The 21,458-nt window shown below is 45.6% G+C and overlaps 2 protein-coding genes across 2 annotated transcripts in view; one reads left to right on the forward strand and one right to left on the reverse strand.

Moving 5' to 3' along the window:
* The window catches only part of LOC138643509 (uncharacterized), a 1,192,186-nt gene that overhangs the window by 572,367 nt on the left and 598,361 nt on the right, over positions 1–21,458 (forward strand). The window lies entirely within an intron of this gene.
* Positions 1,957–20,309, reverse strand: LOC138643228 (fucolectin-like). The gene is made up of 4 exons (XM_069732092.1): positions 20,137–20,309; positions 10,048–10,121; positions 9,417–9,699; positions 1,957–2,663 (listed from the first exon to the last, which is right to left on the reverse strand). The coding sequence occupies exons 2-4, from the start codon at positions 10,118–10,120 to the stop codon at positions 2,495–2,497; spliced, it is 525 nt and encodes a 174-aa protein (XP_069588193.1). The 5' UTR covers position 10,121; positions 20,137–20,309; the 3' UTR covers positions 1,957–2,494.

Consider the following 21,458-nt stretch of genomic DNA (forward strand, 5'->3'; position numbering starts at 1 on the left):
CCTATAGGCAGACCCTGTAATAAGACAGCACCCCTATAGGCAGACCCTGTAATAAGACAGCACCCCTATAGGCAGACCCTGTAATAAGACAGCACCCCTATAGGCAGATCCTGTAATAAGACAGCACCCCTACAGGCAGACCCTGTAATAAGACAGCATCCCTACAGGCAGATCCTGTAATAAGACAGCATCCCTACAGGCAGATCCTGTAATAAGACAGCATCCCTATAGGCAGACCCTGTAATAAGACAGCACCCCTATAGGCAGACCCTGTAATAAGACAGCACCCCTATAGGCAGACCCTGTAATAAGACAGCACCCCTATAGGCAGATCCTGTAATAAGGCAGCACCCCTACAGGCAGACCCTGTAATAAGACAGCATCCCTATAGGCAGACCCTGTAATAAGACAGCACCCCTACAGGCAGATCCTGTAATAAGACAGCATCCCTATAGGCAGACCCTGTAATAAGACAGCATCCCTATAGGCAGACCCTGTAATAAGACAGCACCCCTACAGGCAGACCCTGTAATAAGACAGCATCCCTATAGGCAGACCCTGTAATAAGACAGCACCCCTACAGGCAGATCCTGTAATAAGGCAGCACCCCTACAGGCAGACCCTGTAATAAGACAGCATCCCTATAGGCAGACCCTGTAATAAGACAGCACCCCTACAGGCAGACCCTGTAATAAGACAGCACCCCTACAGGCAGACCCTGTAATAAGACAGCACCCCTACAGGCAGACCCTGTAATAAGACAGCACCCCTACAGGCAGACCCTGTAATAAGACAGCACCCCTACAGGCAGACCCTGTAATAAGGCAGCACCCCTATAGGCACACCCTGTAATAAGGCAGCACCCCTATAGGCAGACCCTGTAATAAGACAGCACCCCTATAGACAGACCCTGTAATAAGACAGCACCCCTACAGACAGACCCTGTAATAAGACAGCACCCCTATAGACAGACCCTGTAATAAGACAGCACCCATAAAAATAAAAAATAAATAAATACTCACCTCTCTTCTTCCTGATTCCTGCGCTGCTCCTGTGATCTCCGGACCGCGGGCACCGGGCAGTGATGTCATCGCGCTCGCTGTCAGTGTCGATGACGTCAGACGCGGACACTGACAGGGGGATGATGGGAGGAGTGTAACGGTCCTTCTCCCATCAATGCGGTCAGCGGTAGTGGCATGTAGCCCCCCTCCACCTGCTCAGGGGCGGCAGAGCGGGGAGATCGATTCTCCCTGGTCTGCCGCAGAACGTAACTGTATCGGCGTGCTTTGCTAGCTTCGGGTGGGCCCCCACTGAGCACCAGGCCCAAGGCGCCGGCACCCTCTGCCCCCCCCCAGTAGCTACGCTACTGGCTCCAATGTCTCATAAAACAAATTCAATGAATTTTAGCAACATCCTAACGGAACCCTCTACAGCAGCGTTTCTCAACTCCAGTCCTCAGGACCCACCAACAGGTCATGCTTTCAGGATTTCCTTGGGATTACACAGGTGATGGAATTAATGCTTGAGCAGGTGATGAAATTATCACCTGTGCAATACGAAGATATCCTGAAAACTTGACCTGTTCGTGGGTCTTGAGGACCGGAGTTGAGAAACGCTGCTCTACAGGCTGCAACAAGTAACACAACCACTTTTCCACAAGTTTTTTGGAGTTATTATCTCTCAATTAGTGACGTTTTGATTTTCAACAAATTCATCAAACAATTTGCTGCTTTTTTCATGTTGTCTTCCAGATGTTTTAGACCGAGTCATGAAATGCAATTTTCAAAAAGTCACAACTCTACTCTAATTATTCATTTATTTGACACAACTCTACTTTAGTCCCCTCGTCTTGGAGTTTTGTTATGTACACCTGTTATTTTGTCTCATTTTTTTGCAAAACAAGTGACTTTTCCTCTGAAAAGTCGCCAAATCGGTTTAAAGACAGAAAAAAAGACATTTTTTGGCTTGGTACTAATTTATTGAATTACAAGCAACATTTTCATGAATTTAGTGCATAAAAATGTCAGGAAAAAAACAGCAGTCAAAAAGCAAAAGACTAAAAGCAAACCCCGCAAATGATAAATCAGGATCATATTGCTAAAATATCTTCCATGAGAGAAAGGTAAAATCTTCTTTTATTTTTTAACTATCAAGGGATGTGAAGAGCTAAGAAGGAAAGATAAGGAAGGAAATATCAGTACTTGGTGTGAGGTCTGTGTTAGGAGCAGACATGACGTTGATGTGTTACTAGTCGTGATTCTCTACATTTTATTGTTTCTTCCCTTGGTGAATTAAAACAAAAATGTAGACATGATTGTGAACCGAGAAAATTGAGTTTAATTTTACTAAAAGTAGAAATGTCAGTTGAGAACAAGTTCGTTTTCACACTCAAACAAGTGTCTGTATCATCGAAACCTCTACAGAACCCAGAGCTGAAGACCCAGGAGACCGAGAAAAGACTTGATATTTTTGAAGTTCTCCTTGACTTTGGGAACTACCAGCAGACTTTTTTCTCTTTGATGATCAGATCTCCATAAACCTCGACCTCGCACACTGTCAGGTACTCGGAGCGTCCTGCGATCACCACGCTGACGTATTGACCTTCCATCCCGTCACAGCAGAAGTAATAGGTACCATATTCAACACTCGTGACCGTGCCGCACCTAGAGGAGAAAACCACCAAAACCTTGTAATGATCAACTGCCGATTAAAATTAAAGGAACCCCCCAAAGTACCAGCTAAGGACCAACATTCAAACCCATGTTCCCATGACTACTTAGAAATATGACTCCTGAGCCGAAAATATACATAGGATGTAAGCTGACCGTCAGCCACAAGGCCAGATGTTCCATTTTGTAATATTACTGACCAAAAGTACAGCTGGACCATTGAAACAAACGTTTACAGCACAACCATTTATGGTCGGAAATTCCTAGATGCAGAAAAAACAAAAATGGGCATTATTCCAAAGCCTTTTCTATTTACCCCCAATTGTGGCCAATTATACAAAGAACCTCAGGTTACGGTCAACTATAGGATGGAAAATACAACATGGTAAATCAGATCAGGGGACTGTGAGGGCCATTGTAAAATCTTCAGCTTACGTATTTTGAGGTTGTCTATTACGGATTGTGATGTGATTAGGATCATTATCCATTTGTAGAAGCCATCCTCTTCCTCTTCCCCTTTTCTGCTTCAGCTTTTTTATACAGATGGTGTTATATTTGCATCAAGAGTTTGTTGAAATTTTATTGAACCCATTCTTCCCTCTTCCCATAAAATTTTCCCCGTGCCATTGCCCACAACAACACCCTGAAGTATGATTAACCCCTTCCCGACCACCACCGTACTAGTACTGCGTGGCGGGAGGTGCATTTCTGACCAGCGCAGTACTAGTGCGGCATGACAGCAGACCATCTCCGCACGTAGCCCCGGGGGGCTGCACCGCTCCCCCCACATCGGCAATCGCTGTGATTGGCTGGTCAATTCTGACCAGCCAATCACAGCAATAAAACAATAAAGTTATTCAAAAAAAAAAAAAAAGCATGTGACCGGCTGTGATCTGTGCTGAGTGACGTATCACCAATCACAGACGTCACAGTGGGTGGGGTGATCACCACGTCATTTCACCTGATTAACCCCTATGGCGCTGATTGGCTGAACAGTAGCTTCTAGGCAATCAGAGCCAAAGGGGTTAATTTAAAATAGCGATCACCGCCCTGCACGCCATCTTTCTCTCAGATTTGGCATGCAGACCGGTTGTCCTAGCCCCTCTGAGAACCTGAGTCAAAGAATCCATTGGAGGCCAGTGTGATCAACCCGGCGATCTCCTGCCTCCTGCCCCAGCTTCCTGCTGTGCTTTTTGCTGCCATTTGCCTGCTGTGTGACTCCAGTGATCACAGCAGAGAAGCAGCACCTCCCCCACCCCTTTCCCATCCCCATCTCTGTTCCAGTACCCCCTCCCCCACCCTCCAATTCATTTTTTAGCGCACTTTTTTGCGCTTTTTTCCTGTGCATGGCATCCCGCGCAGAGCATTTGTGCTCTTCCCATGACCACAGCGCTCTGACCAGTATCGCTGCTGATCAGAGACTGCGCCACGGGAATTTTCTTTTTTTAGTTAGTATAGCGAACATCGCAGTCTAAGCGACAACCGATTTTTTTTTTTTTTTTTTTTTTAGAAAATAATAATAGTAGTTAGTACAGTTAAGTTTTAGACGTAGCGTAGCCGGCGTCAGTGTTTGGTGACGTCCCCTTTCCCAGTCCCCCACATCCCTGCTCCAGTACCCCCTCCCCCACCTCCAATTGAATTTTTAGCGCACTTTTTTGCGCTTTTTTGCATTATAGTGATAATGCCCAGTGTCCTCCCCGAGACAATCCTAACTTTGATCGTCTATATAAAATTCGGCCAGTGGTTGACCACTTCAGCAGAAAATTTGCTGAGGCATACACACCCCAGAGGGACATCGCTACTGATGAATCTCTCGTTCATTTCAAAGGGAGGCTAAAATTCCGACATTACCTGCCCAGTAAGAGGTCCAGGTACGGAATAAAGCTCTACAAACTGTGCAAGAGTACCTCAGGGTACACCCACAGATTTAGGGTCTACGACGGGAAGGACACCCAAATTAACCCCCTGAATGCCCCCCGTCCTGGGGGTGAGTGGGAAAATTGTGTGGGAATTGCTGCACCCCCTGCTGGATAAAGGTTATCACCGCTACATTGACAACTTTTACACCAGCGTCCCAATCTTCAAGGCCCTCTCTGCCAGAGGTACAGATGCATGTGGCACCGTGCGAAAAAAATCACCGAGGTCTCCTTAAGCCGCTAATTGGGCAAAGACTGAGAAGAGGGGAAAGCAGAGCCCAATGCAGCGACAACATGCTGGTGGTCAATATAAGGACAAAAGGGATGTCCTTACCCTGACCACCATACACCGTGACAACAGCACCCTTGTCACTGTTCGTGGGACCAGTGACCCAAAGCCAGATTCTATCTTGGATTACAATCGGTACATGGGCAGGTGTGGATCTTTCAGATCAGGTCCTCGAATCATACAGTGCCATGCGAAAAGCCAAAGTATGGTACAAAAAATTGGCCGTGCACATTGTACAGATGGCACTGTACAATGCTTTTGTGCTGTCCCAATCTGCAGGCAATACGGGGACCTTCCTTCAGTTTCAGGAGGAAGTAATCAAGGCCCCAATGTTTGGTACTCAGGGAGGTGAGGGTCCCAGTACTTCTGAATCTGATAGTGCCCGTATTGTCCCAGGTCAACATTTCCCAAACAGCAAGGACATGATGATCACAAAAACAGTGCAGGAAGTGCTCCAAGAGGCAAATCCGAAAGGACACAATTTACCATTGTGAAACCTGCCCTAAGAAACCTGGCCTTTGCATTAAGGATTGCTTCAAAGCATACAACATGTCCACAAATTAATAAATAATAAAATTTGTTTATACCCTTTTGACACAACACACTTTTATAAATCTCATGTACCCCGCACATCTTACATATAACACCACATTATAAATTCATACACCAGTAAAACATTATAATCAATACTATTTAACTATGCCTCTAGATAAATTCATTCAGGGGTGTAGATTCCAAAATGGGGTCACTTGTGGGGGTTTTCCAATGTTTAGACACATCAGTGGCTCTTCAAACGTGACATGGCGTCCGCTATCAATTACAACCAAATTTGTGTTCAAAAAGTCAAAAGGTGCTCCTTCCCTTCCGAGCCCTGCTGTGCGCCCAAACAGTGGTTTTCCCCCACATATGGGGTATCTGCGTACTCATGAGAAATTGCGCAACAACTTTTGTGGTCCATTTTCTCCTTTTACACTTATGAAAATAAAAAAATTGTTGCTGAAAGATCATTTTTGTGACTAAAAAGTTAAATGTTCATTCTTTCCTTCCATGTTCCTTTAGCTGCTGTGAAGCACCTTGAAGGGTTAATAAATTTCTTGAATGTGGTTTTGATCAGTTTGAGGGGTGCAGTTTTTAGAATGGTGTCACTTTTGGATATTTTCTTTCATATTGACCCCTCAAAGTGACTTCAAATGTGATGTAGTCCATAAAAAAAAGGTTTTGTAAAATTTGTTGAAAAAATGATAAATCCCTGGTCAACTTTTAACCCTTATAACTTTCTAACGAAAAAAAATGTAGGTTCCAAAATTGTGCTGATGTAAAGTAGACATGTGGGAAATATTATTTATTAACTATTTTGTGTGATATGACTCTGATTTAAGGGCAAAAAAAATAAAAATTTTGAAAATTTCAAAATTGTCAAAATTTTCGCCAAATTTCCATTTTTTTTCACAAATAAATGCAAGTCATATCGAGGAAATTTTACTGGTATCATAAAGTACAATATGTCACGAGAAAACAGTTCCAGAGTTATTATCTCATAAAGTGACAGTGGTCAGAAGTGTAAAAATTGGCAGTCTCAGAAAGGTCAAAATGGGCTGGGTCTTAAAGGGGTTAATCCACCCCCCCATGCTTAATGTTTGGCGAGATGTTCTTTTCCTGAAATTTTGTGCACTTTTTTCTCCACACATACACTACTTGTGATCATTGTGGCCAGAGTTCTATTTTATCCTCATTGGTCCACAGGACTTGTTTCCACAATGCAGCAGGTTTGTTTAGATGTTCTTTTGCATACTTATGATGCTGAATTTTATGATGAGGACGCAGGAGAAGTTTTCTTCTGGTGACTCGTCCATTAACCTCTTTAAACCCAAGGGTGGTTTGCACATTAATGACCAGGCCAATTTTTACAATTCTGACCACTGTCACTTTATGAGGTTATAACTCATAACGCTTCAACGGATCCCGGTGATTCTGACATTGTTTTCTCGTGACATATTGTATTTCATGATAGTGGTAAAATATCTTTGATAGTACCTGCGTTTATTTGTGAAAGAACAGACATTTGGTGAAAATTTCAAAAATGTTGCATTTTTCCAACTTTGAATTTTCATGCCCTTAAATCACAGAGATATGTTACATAAAATACTTAATAAGTAACATTTCACACATCTCTACTTTACATCAGCACAATTTTGGAACCAATATTTTTTTTTTGATAGGGAGTTCTAAGGGTTAAAATTTGACCAGCGATTTCTCATTTTTACTACACCATTTTTTTTAGGGACCACATGACATTTGAATTCACTTTGAGGGGTCTATATGATAGAAAATATCAAAAAGTGACACCATTCTAAAAACTGCACATCTCAAGGTGCTCAAAACCACATTTAAGAAGTTTATTAACCCTTCATTTTTTTTTAAAAAAATGAACATTTAACTTTTTTTCAAAAAAAATTAATTGAGATCCAATTTGTTTTATTTTACCAAGGATAACAGGAGAAATTGGACCCCAAAAGTTGTTGTACAATTTATCCTGAGTACGCCGATACTGCATATGTGGGGGTCAACCACTGTTTGGGCGCATGGCACAGCTCGGAAGGGAAGGAGCGCCGTTTGACTTTTCAATGCAAAATTGGCTGGAATTGAGATAGGACGCCATGTCTCATTTGGAGAGCCCCTGATGTGCCTAAACAGTGGAAACCCCCCCAAGTGACACCATTTTTGAACGAACACTCCGTAAGGAACTTATCTAGATGTGTGGTGAGCATTTTGAACCCCCAAGTGCTTCACAGAAGTTTATAATGTAGAGCAGTAAAAATAAAAAATCATATTTGTTTCACAAAAATCATCTTTTCGCCCCAATCTTTTATTTTCCCAAAGGTAACAGGAGAAATTGGACCACAGAAGTTGTTGTCCAATTTGTCCTGAGTACGCTGATATCCCATATGTGGGGGTAAACCACTGTTTGGGTGCACGGCAGAGCTTGGAAGGGAAGGATCGCCGTTTTACTTTTTCATCACAGAATTGGCTGGAATTGAGATCAGACGTCATGTTGCGTTTGCAGAGCCCCTGATGTGCCTAAACAGTGGAAACCCCCAATTCTAACTCCAACCCTAACCCCAACACGCTCCTAACCCTAATGCCAACCATAACCACACCCCTAACCACAACACACCCCTAACCCTAATCCCAACCTTAACAATAACCCTAACCACACCCCTAACCCGAACACAACACTAGCCCTAATCCAAACTCCAACACACCCCTTATCTTAACCCCAACCCTAACTATAAACCTAACCACACCCCTAACCCTGACACACCCCTAACCCAACCGTAAAAGTAATCCAAACCCTAACCCCAACTTTAGCCCCAACCCTAACCCTAACTTTAGCCCCAACCCTATCTTTAGCCCCAACCCTAACTTTAGCCCCAACCCTATCTTTAGCCCCAACCCTAACTTTAGCCCCAACCCTATCTTTAGCCCCAACCCTAACTTTAGCCCCAACCCTAACCCTAATGGGAAAATGGAAACAAATTCATTTTTTAAATGTTATTATTTTTCCCTAACTAAGGGGGTGATGAAGGGGGGTTTGATTTACTTTTATAGCGGGTTTTAGGTTGGGTTTTTATGATTGGCAGCCGTCACACACTGACAGACGCTTTTTATTGCAAAAAATTGTTTTTGCGTCTCCACATTTTGAGAGCTATAATTTTTCCATATTTTGGTCCACAGAGTCATGTGAGGTCTTGTATTTTGCATGACAAGTTGATGTTTTTATTGGTTCTATTTTTGGGCACATGACATTTTTTGATCGCTTTTTATTCTTATTTTTGTTAGGCAGAATGAACAAAAACCTGCAATTCCTGAATTTCTTTTGGGGAGGCGTTTATACTGTTCCATGTTTGGTAAAATTGATAAAGCAGTTTTATTCTTCGGGTCAGTACGATTACAGCGATACTTCATTTATATCTTTTTTTATGTTTTGGCGCTTTTATACAATAAAAACTATTTTATATGAAAAATAATTGTTTTTGCATCTCTTTATTCTGAGGACTATAACTTTTTAATTTTTTCGTTGATGGCGCTGTTTTGTGGCTCGTTTTTTGCGGGACAAGATGACGTTTTCAGCGGTAGCATGGTTATTTATATCCGTCTTTTTTATCGCAAAAAGACAGATCGAAATTATTCCACTTTTTGTTCAGCGGTATGATGATAATGCATTGTTTTTTGCCTCGTTTTTTTTTACGGTGTTCACTGAAGGGGTTAACTAGTGGGACAGTTTTATAGGTCGGGTCGTTAGGGACGCCGTGATAATAAATATGTGTACTTTTATTGTTTGTTTGTTTTTTTTACATAAAGAAATGTATTTATTGGAATTTTTTTTTTCTTTATTTAGGAATTTAAAAAAAAATATTTTTGCACAGTGTATTTTTTTTTTTTTTTTTTACTTTTTTACTTTGTCCCAGGGTGGGACATCACTATGTGTTGTCAGAACACGAGATCGGACATTCTGTTTTCTTTTACCTAACATAAACTTACACTGGGTTGTTGTTGTCGGGGGAGTTCCCGACTCGGACCTCGGCCCCCATCAGTCGCCACGGACAACAGTCCATCCTGTTTGTAAGGACGACATTTGATATCCTGTAGTTCTGCTTCAGGTCCACCTTCCACCAGGCGTCTTTCGCATATTCGGTGTGTATGCAGGAGCCCTTGTAGAAATCAGTGTCGCTGATACCATCGATGGCATTCTTGGCCAATGCTGCTATTGGAGTTTCATAATCAGATACCTGTGAGGCTTCTCCATTTCTTGCTACATTTGTGGCTGAGGAAAGAATAATAGAAGAGCTTTCAGGCACATTGAGCTGATTTGTGGGTCCTGCAGTCCGCTGTGGTCTTGCCATCTGTTTTTTGCCATAACTTGTGTCCCTGAAGAACATGGACCGAGAAGCTCATGTAAGATGCAGACTTATGGATCCCCTCAGCGCACGCACTCCACAGTGCGAGGAATCGCTGGATTCTGGGGTGGAAGTTTGGACCAGGCAGGGTGCATGGTGTTAGATACCTCACTAGTGGCATCTCCTGGCATCCAACCCATCTGTTTCCACATTAATTAGACCCCATGTACAGATACATGACCATTCTGCTGTCCACGGTGTGGACAGGATCTCACCTCCAGGTGCAGGAGCGCATCCCCGAGTCAGAACCACAGATGCCAGCAGAATCACAGATGACAGAAGATTCATCCTGGGGAAAGAAGAGGAACAGAGGCTGAAGAGTCAATAAAGCCAACAAAATACCTAAATGTAATAAGACTCTAATGGAGGAAGAGTAAAGGTACCTTCACACATAACGATATCGCTGCTTTTTGTGATGTAGCAACGATCCCACTAACGATCTCGTTATGTGTGACAGCGACCAACGACCAGGCCCCTGCTGGGAGATCGTTGGTCGCTGGGAATGATCAGGACCTTTTTTTGGTCGCTGATCACCCGCTGTCATCGCTGGATCGGCGTGTGTGACGCTCCAGTGATGTGTTCACTGGTAACCAGGGTAAATATTGGGTTACTAAGTGCAGGGCCGCGCTTAGTAACCCGATATTTACCCTGGTTACCATTGTAAAAGTAAAAAAAAAAAAAACTACACACTCACATTCTGATGTCTGTCACGTCCCCCGGCGTCCACTGTGTCAGCGCCGGCCGTAAAGCAGAGCACAGCGGTGACGTCACCGCTGTTACTGCTGGCGCTGACACAGAAAGTGCAGGGAAGCTGACGGCGGGGGACGTGACAGACATCGGAATGTCAGTATGTACTGTTTTTTTTTTTTACTTTTACAATGGTAACCAGGGTAAATATCGGGTTACTAAGCGCGGCCCTGCGCTTAGTAACCCGATGTTTACCCTGGCTACCCGGGTGCTGCAGGGGGACTTCGGCATCGTTGAAGACAGTTTCAACGATGCCGAAGTTGTTCCACCCTTGGGGGTAAAGGGGTTAAAAAATAATAAACAAAGTTGTATTATAATTGTTATTTATTATTATAGCACCATTTATGTCCATAATAGTTTGAAAACCCAAGAAAATGTTGCAAGGCTTTGAGAAACTCGTGCTGCACCATGCAGAAGCCTTTAGCAGACAAAGTATAACCCAAGAAATTTACTTCAACCAAAAACACATTTTTCAAGTTTAGCAAATAAAAAAATGTCTCTGACTCTTTGGAGTACAGTACGTACATGTCAAATATGTGACTTAAATCAGTTGAATAAATCAAGATGTCATACAAATAGCCACATATAGACCACTGATATCTTTGAATATGTCATCATTAACAAATTTTGAAAAACAGCTGGTGCATTACTTAGCCCACAAGGCATCAGGAGATAGTCATAGTGACCCTCTGGTGTGTTAAATGCTGTCTTCCACTCATCTTCTCTAATACGGATCAGGTTACACACATCAAGTTTGGTGAACCAACGGGCTCCTGCCGGCTGGTTGTAGAGATCAGGGATGAGTGGCAGAGGATACTGATTCCTTATAGTAATTAAGTTAAGTCCCAATAGTCAATACAAGGTCTGAGACCACCATCTTAAACAATAATCCGGTGGCTAATGGTGATGTGGACGGTCTTATGAACCTTTTTTCAGACTGTCTGCTATATAATTTTTCATGGCTTCATGTTCTCGACCAGAAAGATTATACATTTTATCTTTGGAGACATGGGAGTTAAGTACCAGGTCTATGGGACATTCATAATCTTTGGGTAGTGTGACATGCAGAAGTAGTGCTGACTAGGGTTGAGCGAAACAGATCGGCACTTTTCAAAAGTCGCCGACTTTTAGCAAAGTCGGGTTTCGTGAAACCCGACCCGATCCCACTCTGGGATCAGGTCGGCGATCTCTAATTAAAAGTCGGGTTTCGTTATATATATATATATATATATCATTCAGACACATATATATATTTATATTAACTTTAGCGCGATATAGCAGAAAAGCCGGTAATTCAATTGCCGGCTTTTGCTTTCTCCTTCCTAAACCCGACATGATATGAGACATGGTTACATACAGTAAACCATCTCATATCCCCTTTTTTTTTGCATATTCCACACTACTAATGTTAGTAGTGTGTATGTGCAAAATTTCAGCGCTCTAGCTCTTAAATTTAAGGGTTAAATCGCGGAAAAAATTGGCGTGGGCTCCCACGCAATTTTCTCTGCCAGAGTAGTAAAGCCAGTGACTGAGGGCAGATATTAATAGCCTGGAGAGGGTCCACGGTTATTGCCCCCCCCCCCCCCGGCTAAAAACATCTGCCCCCAGCCACCCCAGAAAAGGCACATCTGGAAGATGCGCCTATTCTGGCACTTGGCCACTCTCTTCCCATTCCCGTGTAGCGGTGGGATATGGGGTAATGAAGGGTTAATGCCACCTTGCTATTGTAAGGTGACATTAAGCCAGATTAATAATGGAGAGGCGTCAATTATGGCACCTATCCATTATTAATCCAATTGTATGAAAGAGTTAAAAATAAACAGACACACAATATTAAAAAGTATTTTAATGAAATAAACACACCGTTTGTTGTAATAATTTATTGTACGCTCAATCCACTCGCTGAAGACCCTCGCTCTGTAACTAATAAAAAATAATAAACCAATAATATACATACCTTTCCGTAGATCTGTAACGTCCCACGTTGTAAATCCATCTGAAGGGGTTAAAATATTTTACAGCCACGAGCTCTGCTAATGCAGCGCTGCTCGTGGCTGTAAACCCCAGCAAATGAAGGTAATGTAGATTTTTCTAGGTAAGATAAACGAACTGGTAACAATAATTTAGCAGAATGATAAGGAAATACCTGTTCACCCAGATGGGCATTCTTGGGCCCACTCAGGTACTGACGTTTTTCAGGTGCCAGTTGTCTTGGGCAGGAAGACATCTGACATCCAGACTCTTCACAGAGGTTATTAAAAACCGGCTTATGCTACTTGATCCCTTGAAGTTGATGTTAGTGGGTCACCCCAATCTGTATTCGTTCCTTAGTGAAGGTAATAGGTGCACAGGTTTAGGAGAAGGTACAGAGTCTGAATTGAGTTCCTGTCTGTGTTTGTCCAAACGCCTATCAAGACAGATAGCCAGTGACATAGTAACATAGTAACATAGTTAGTAAGGCCGAAAAAAGACATTTGTCCATCCAGTTCAGCCTATATTCCATCATAATAAATCCCCAGATCTACGTCCTTCTACAGAACCTAATTGTATGATACAATATTGTTCTGCTCCAGGAAGACATCCAGGCCTCTCTTGAACCCCCCGACTGAGTTCGCCATCACCACCTCCTCAGGCAAGCAATTCCAGATTCTCACTGCCCTAACAGTAAAGAATCCTCTTCTATGTTGGTGGAAAAACCTTCTCTCCTCCAGACGCAAAGAATGCCCCCTTGTGCCCGTCACCTTCCTTGGTATAAACAGATCCTCAGCGAGATATTTGTATTGTCCCCTTATATACTTATACATGGTTATTAGATCGCCCCTCAGTCGTCTTTTTTCTAGACTAAATAATCCTAATTTCGCTAATCTATCTGGGTATTGTAGTTCTCCCATCCCCTTTATTAATTTTGTTGCCCTCCTTTGTACTCTCTCTAGTTCCATTATATCCTTCCTGAGCACCGGTGCCCAAAACTGGACACAGTACTCCATGTGCGGTCTAACTAGGGATTTGTACAGAGGCAGTATAATGCTCTCATCATGTGTATCCAGACCTCTTTTAATGCACCCCATGATCCTGTTTGCCTTGGCAGCTGCTGCCTGGCACTGGCTGCTCCAGGTAAGTTTATCATTAACTAGGATCCCCAAGTCCTTCTCCCTGTCAGATTTACCCTTTGGTAAATGGCATGGCGGTATCAAGACGGTCAAGAGAAGGGGACAGAACCAACATGTCCTTCGTTTTGTCAGAGAGTCCGGAAAGAAACCAACAGTGAAGGGCCTGGTCATTCCACTGTGAGGTTGCGGCCCAATGCCTAAACTCTGTACAAAAATCTTCAGCAAGATGTCGCCTCGGATGGAGCACTTTTCTGGTGGGTCACGAGGTAGGGAGAATACCCAAGCCTGAGGTCTCCCTGCTGCAGGGATATGATGAGTCCTACACCCTGGATCTCAGAACAAGATAAAAGTGGGCAAAGCCTGAAATACAACCTGCAGCTTTCCTTAAAGGGAAAAAAAAATTACGGTTGCCTAAAAATCTATTAGGAAGGTTTACCTTGGGCTCCAGAAAAATCAAGGGAGGAGCTGCTGCAAGGGCTTTGGAGGGTTTCTGATACTGAATCTGCTCTGCAAGACCTTGGACTAAATAGGCCATATCTTGCATTTGATCCACCACTGTTTGGAGGGTGTTCATCATTCTTTTGGGCCAGATATAATGACAACAAATAACAAAAGACTGATCGTCACTTCCAAGCAGAAGACAGGTATGTGCAGGTGCAAACTAAGAGCAGCCATCTCCATAACCAACAAATAAAGCCGCACTCTGTAACACTATAGCATGAGAACATGAAATGTATGAAATATGAATTCCACTACTGCTGTAGAAAACAGGAAACATTGAGAATACTTTGCGCATAAATTAGGCAAGTCATGTGTTACTGGAAGCCGCGATAAGGCGATTCTCACTGCTGGGAACCTATCTAATGAGAATCCTCTCCTAGGCTGAAGCCTGCAATTATGAGGGTAGATAGGTTCCAGCAACAAGAATTGCCTTATCGCTGGGTACACATGAATTGCCCAAATTATACCCTACGTTTTCTCAATTTTTCATGTTTTCTAATGCAATTCAAATTTCATGTATATATTTCCTGCTTTCAGGCAATATCGCTACAGAGTGCTGCTTTGTTGGTTAGATATAATGTAAAATCTGACCAAGGCCACAGGCCCAGAAGGCTTCGTACAGACTTGGCACAAGCCACTCAGTCTAGGAAGACTCCAGAGAAATCCCAATACCCTAGAGAGAGAGTTTGGTGTAGGTGTTAGGTTGGGTGGTGGTAAAAGTTGGGAGGTGGGTTTATCTTGTGGGACTATGGGACACTGGGGTGTTTGGGTGAAAAACTGGCACTGCCTGATCTGGCCTATGGACGTTGGACATGGACTCAGGAACCCGCTCTCAGGTCAGTGCGGGGGTTGGGAATGGTGGGCTTGAGTGTGGGGTGGTTAGTAGCGATGAGCGAGTATACTTGTTGCTCATGTTTTCCCGAGCCAATATTCACCTGCAAGGGCAAAAGCATACACTAACCACTAGTAATGAGTGAGTATACTCATTGCTAGGGTGATCTCCGAGTATTTTGGCGTGCTCGGAGATTGCGTTTGTCGACACAGCTCCATGATTTGGGGCTACTAGACAGGCTGAATACATGTGTGGAATTCCTAACAAACAGGCAATCCCCACATGTATTCAGCCTGTCTAGAAGCCGCAAATCATGGAGCTGCATCGACAAACACTAAATCCCCGAGCACGCCACAATACTCGGAGATCCCCCTATCAACGAGTATACTCACTCATCACTACTGGTTAGTGTATGCTTTTTCCCTTGCAGGTGAATATAGGCGTCCGGGCAGATCCTGAATGATGGTCACCCGTTCTTTTCTCATCACAGCTTGGAGTTTATCACAATTTATGGCTTTTATTGATTTTTTGAGGATTTATCACAAGTACTCAATGGGATTGAAATGAGGGATGTTTCTGTTCGTAGACCCTAATGTTTTGATCCCAAACCAGTTAGTTCTCACTCTGTCTTGTGACAGATCTCCATCATGGTAGAAAAACATCATCACCACATTGCCCTGAATGATGGGAGTAGTTGTCCTTGCAGAAGGTTTAGATCCAGTTCTTCATTCATAGCTGTGATCTCAAGTATACTTGTGAGTGACCTCCTCCATGAATAAGAAGTGCCCCCACATTGTGAGTGACCCCCTCCATGGATGAGAAGTCCCCCCACATTGTGAGTGACCCCCTCCATGGATGAGAAGTCCCCACACATTGTGAGTGACCCCCTCCATGGATGAGAAGTCCCCCCACATTGTGAGTGACCCCCTCCATGGATGAGAAGTCCCCACACATTGTGAGTGACCCCCTCCATGGATGAGAAGCCCCCACACATTGTGAGTGATCCCCTCCATGGATGAGAAGCCCCCACACATTGTGAGTGACCCCCTCCATGGATGAGAAGTCCCCACACATTGTGAGTGATCCCCTCCATGGATGAGAAGCCCCCACACATTGTAAGTGATCCCCTCCATGGATGAGAAGCCCCTGCACATTGTGAGTGACCCCTCCATGGATGAGAAGTCCCCACACATTGTGAGTGATCCCCTCCATGGATGAGAAGCCCCCACACATTGTGAGTGATCCCCTCCATGGATGAGAAGTCCCCCCACATTGTGAGTGACCCCTCCATGGATGAGAAGTCCCCACACATTGTGAGTGATCCCCTCCATGGATGAGAAGCCCCCACACATTGTGAGTGATCCCCTCCATGGATGAGAAGTCCCCCCACATTGTGAGTGATCCCCTCCATGGATGAGAAGCCCCCACACATTGTGAGTGATCCCCTCCATGGATTAGAAGCCCCCACACATTGTGAGTGACCCCCTCCATGGATGAGAAGCCCCCGCACATTGTGAGTGACCCCCTCCATGGATGAGAAGCCCCCACACATTGTGAGTGACCCCCTCCATGGATGAGAAGCCCCCGCACATTGTGAGTGACCCCCTCCATAGATGAGAAGCCCCCGCACATTGTGAGTGACCCCCTCCATAGATGAGAAGCCCCCGCACATTGTGAGTGACCCCCTCCATGGATAAGAAGCCTCCACACATTGTGAGTGACCCCCTCCATGGATGAGAAGCCTCCACACATTGTGAGTGACCCCCTCCATGGATGAGAAGTCCCCACACATTGTGAGTGATCCCCTCCATGGAGGAGAAGCCCCCACACATTGTGAGTGATCCCCTCTATGGATGAGAAGCCCCCGCACATTGTGAGTGATCCCCTCCATGGACGAGAAGCCCCCACACATTGTGAGTGATCCCCTCCATGGATGAGAAGCCCCCGCACATTGTGAGTGACCCCTCCATGGATGAGAAGCCCCCGCACATTGTGAGTGATCCCCTCCATGGATGAGAAGTCCCCACACATTGTGAGTGATCCCCTCCATGGAGGAGAAGCCCCCGCACATTGTGAGTGACCCCCTCCATAGATGAGAAGCCCCCGCACATTGTGAGTGACCCCCTCCATGGATAAGAAGCCTCCACACATTGTGAGTGACCCCCTCCATGGATGAGAAGCCCCCACACATTGTGAGTGATCCTCTCCATGGATGAGAAGCCCCCGCACATTGTGAGTGATCCCCTCCATGGATGAGAAGTCCCCACACATTGTGAGTGACCCCCTCCATGGATGAGAAGCCCCCACACATTGTGAGTGATCCCCTCCATGGATGAGAAGCCCCCACACATTGTGAGTGATCTCTTCCATGAATGAGAAGCCTCCACACATTGTGAGTGAGCCCCTCCATGGATGAGAAGCCCCCCGCACATTGTGAGTGATCCCCTCCATGGATGAGAAGCCTCCACACATTGTGAGTAATCCCCTCCATGGAGGAGAAGCCCCCACACATTGTGAGTGATCCCCTCCATGGAGGAGAAGCCTCCACACATTGTGAGTGATCCGCTCCATGGATGAGAAGCCCCCGCACATTGTTTGTGATCCCCTCCATGGATGAGAAGCCCCCACACATTGTGAGTGATCCACTCCATGGATGAGAAGTCCCCACACATTGTGAGTGATCCGCTCCATGGATGAGAAGCCCCCGCACATTGTGTGTGATCCCCTCCATGGATGAGAAGCACCCACACATTGTGAGTGATCCCCTCCATGGATGAGAAGCCCCCACACATTGTGAGTGATCCCCTCCATGGATGAGAAGTCCCCACACATTGTGAGTGACCCCCTCCATGGATGAGAAGCCCCCATACATTGTGAGTGATCCCTCCATGGATGAGAAGCCCCCATACATTGTGAGTGATCCCTCCATGGATGAGAAACCCCCATACATTGTGAGTGACCCCCTCCATGGATGAGAAGCCTCCACACATTGTGAGTGATCCCCTCCATGGATGAGAAGCCCCCCACACATTGTGAGTGACCCCCTCCATGGATGAGAAGCCCCCACACCTTGTGAGTGACCCCTCCATGGATGAGAAGCCCCCACACATTGTGAGTGGTCCCCTCCATGGAGGAGAAGCCTCCACACATTGTGAGGGACCCCCTCCATGGATGAGAAGCCCCCACACATTGTGAGTGACCCCCTCCATGGATGAGAAGCCCCCACACATTGTGAGTGACCCCCTCCATGAATGAGAAGCCTCCACACATTGTGAGTGATCCCCTCCATGGATGAAAAGCCTCCACACATTGTGAGTGACCCCCTCCATGGATGAGAAGCCTCCACACATTGTGAGTGACCCCCTCCATGGAGGAGAAGCCTCCACACATTGTGAGTGACCCCCTCCATGGATGAGAAGCCCCCACACATTGTGAGTGACCCCCTCCATGGATGAGAAGCCCCCACACATTGTGAGTGACCCCCTCCATGAATGAGAAGCCTCCACACATTGTGAGTGAGCCCCTCCATGGATGAGAAGCCCCCCGCACATTGTGAGTGACCCCCTCCATGGATGAGAAGCCCCCACACATTGTGAGTGACCCCCTCCATGAATGAGAGGCCTCCACACATTGTGAGTGAGCCCCTCCATGGATGAGAAGCCCCCACACATTGTGAGTGACCCCCTCCATGGATGAGAAGCCCCCACACATTGTGATTGATCCCCTCCATGGATGAGAAGCCCCCCGCACATTGTGAGTGATCCCCTCCATGGATGAGAAGCCTCCACACATTGTGAGTGATCCCCTCCATGGAGGAGAAGCCTCCACACATTGTGAGTGATCCCCTCCATGGATGAGAAGCCCCCACACATTGTGAGTGATCCCCTCCATGGATGAGAAGCCCCCACACATTGTGAGTGATCCCCTCCATGGATGAGAAGCCCCCACACATTGTGAGTGATCCCCTCCATGCGATGCCGGGGAGTGCGATGCCGGGGAGCCATGAAGCAAGTAGGAGGGTGGTGATCATAAGAAGGTGGGAGGTGCTGGACATCCATCGGACAGGACCGCCCTGCAGGTAAGTATAATAAAACATATTTTTCTTCTCTTGCAGGTTGGATCGGGGGCTTATGTACAGCATTATAGAGTGCTGTAGGTAAGCCCTGAAAGGTAGCAGTCATAAATCCTATCTGCCAAACCTGGTGACAGGTTGCCTTTAAATTGTAAGCAATGAGCATTTCAGTAGACAAAGTAGTACGATGGTGACACTGATTATGGTGTTATCGCCGATCACTGTCTTCGTCAAGTCCTCAAAGTTTTGGAGAACTGCACAGATTTCAGGCATCCATACCCACTCATCAGCTCTTATGTTCGAAGGCTGACCGGAATACTGATGGTGTAGCTAGTATTCAACTACTGCCCTCTGCTGGTCACAAAGCATTGCCAACATATGTAACGCTGAGTTCCAATGTGTGGGACATCGCACACCAGTCGGTGAGCTGGAAGTTGCAAACACTGTTACAGCACTGCTCAGCTGTAGCTGACTTGCAGAAATGGGTATACACTTGGCATACGTTCACAAATAGCTCAGGCAGAACTGGGTCATTTTGAGAAACCACAGAACCACTAAGTTGAGCATGTGGACCATGCATGGACGGCACTTGTGCGAGATTACCAAGCTTCAGAGCCACCACCAGGTTACGGCTGTAATGGGGGAGGGGGGATAAGGTGGTAGTCATGGTCAAGGGGCACATTATCTAATTTTTCTGCAAATCCCTGTGTGTGTGTGCTCTGGTGTCTCGGTGGAGGAGATCTCCATACTCTCTTCTGACCTGCCGTCCTGGGCGCCATTTCTATTGGGCTTCAGGAGGAGGAAACAACACTAGCTTGAAAATGTAAAAACTTCTTACTGACGGTAACAGTCAAATGCAGAGAATAGCATGTGACAAAGTGTCCTTTCTCTTCCTTCACATACAAGCACTTTCATAGTTATCATGGGCACAGACACAGTCCTGACAATGATGAATAGCGCAGAATGCTTCAGCCCTAAGGGAAATGCCATAGTTTCTTGAATCTGTCGGGAGCTCCTGCTACCACCCTACTATTCCCCATACCTGACTTTCTTGGATCTCCGTTGAAGATAAGGTTGTCCCAGTTTGGGCACGCTTGTGGAGTCCCCAAATTGGCCTCTTCAGGTAAGTCTACTCTGTTGGTCGTTGTTGGTCCTATTCTCCTGTCCGTCTCTTGTTCTTGTCTAGTTCATCTCCTTCTGTGATTCTGTCTTCTCTGAGAGTCCCTCACTATTTAAGATGATGCCAAATCTCCCAGTCATCCTTCTGTCTAAAGCCACCCCTCTCAGGGCCGACCTAACTGATTAATGATCTCCTGTTCTAACAGGACCTGAAGGCACAGTGCTATTCACAGTAACACATTGCTGCCATCTAACGGTCAAACAATAAATAACATTAATTATGACAGCATAATAAAACAGTAACAGAGGGGTGTGGGAATCCTGGACCACCCCTCACATGGCCATTGTCACACACGACCATGCCGGGTTCTAGGTTCAGAGGCGACAGACACCGATCAATCTGGTCTGTAAGATGTTTCAACAACTCTGCGGCAGTGTGTGCAGTTTGTCACCTAAACAGATTAGCTTCCCCAGAGCCTGTTGTCTCTTGGCAGAGGCAGTGCTGCAGCGCTTCCAACTTGCGATTGATGTTGACGTCTCTGAGATGAAGGGTGAGGAAGAAGAGGTGCAGAAACTGCTGTAGAAGGTCTGGGCAGCCCTGAATGAACCAGGATCGGCAATCCTGTCAACAGCACGTGTTCCATACCAGAGTCCGACCGGGTCCCACCTTCCACAATGTTCACCAGTTTGCCGTCAGGGAAATGCAAGCACTTGTCCACATGTCCTAGGTTCAGTGATCCTTCCCAGTACCTGTGTTGGTGGGGGCATAGATGATGTTATGGGACACATGCTGATGTAATGCAAAGACGGCACACTGGGAGAAATAGTGGCAGCTGGAGACCATGTACGAAGTGACGTCCTCCGCCATGAGGTTGCGGAAAGGTTCCATCTCCAGAAGCCTAAACTGCATCTTTTCCAGAGCCAGCATGCTAGAAAAGTGGCCGTTTATTATCATGACCAGTGGGTGGCTGTGTAATAAGACATTGACTGTGGTATGGAAAACCGAACGCTGCACTGGGACAAGGACGTGAACGTATTTGCTGATGGTGGTTGCAAGTGTACAAAGATAGGTGCTGGGAAAGAGGCATCTTTACCTATGGCACAGACAGGGGATTAGTGTGCCCATAGGACAGGGGAAGAAGCAGTAGTGTCACTCACAGACACTTTCTGTACCCTGGCATTTGGCCAAATTAGTCGGTTGCTTCGTTGTCTTGTGCCTGAGCATGCTGGTGGTGGTCAGGCTGG

Source organism: Ranitomeya imitator, chromosome 6 (assembly GCF_032444005.1).
Source record: "Ranitomeya imitator isolate aRanImi1 chromosome 6, aRanImi1.pri, whole genome shotgun sequence".
In the NCBI taxonomy this organism is placed as follows: domain Eukaryota; kingdom Metazoa; phylum Chordata; class Amphibia; order Anura; family Dendrobatidae; genus Ranitomeya; species Ranitomeya imitator.

Coding starts and splice junctions, on each gene's coding strand:
- LOC138643228 (XM_069732092.1), bottom strand. CDS start 10,120: ATGAATCTTCTGTCATCTGTGATTCTGCTGGCATCTGTGGTTCTGACT. Junction 9,700..10,047: donor ATGCGCTCCTGCACCTGGAG/GTGAGATCCTGT, acceptor TTCTTTCCTCAG/CCACAAATGTAGCAAGAAAT. Junction 2,664..9,416: donor CCCGACAACAACAACCCAGT/GTAAGTTTATGT, acceptor TTTCTCCTCTAG/GTGCGGCACGGTCACGAGTG.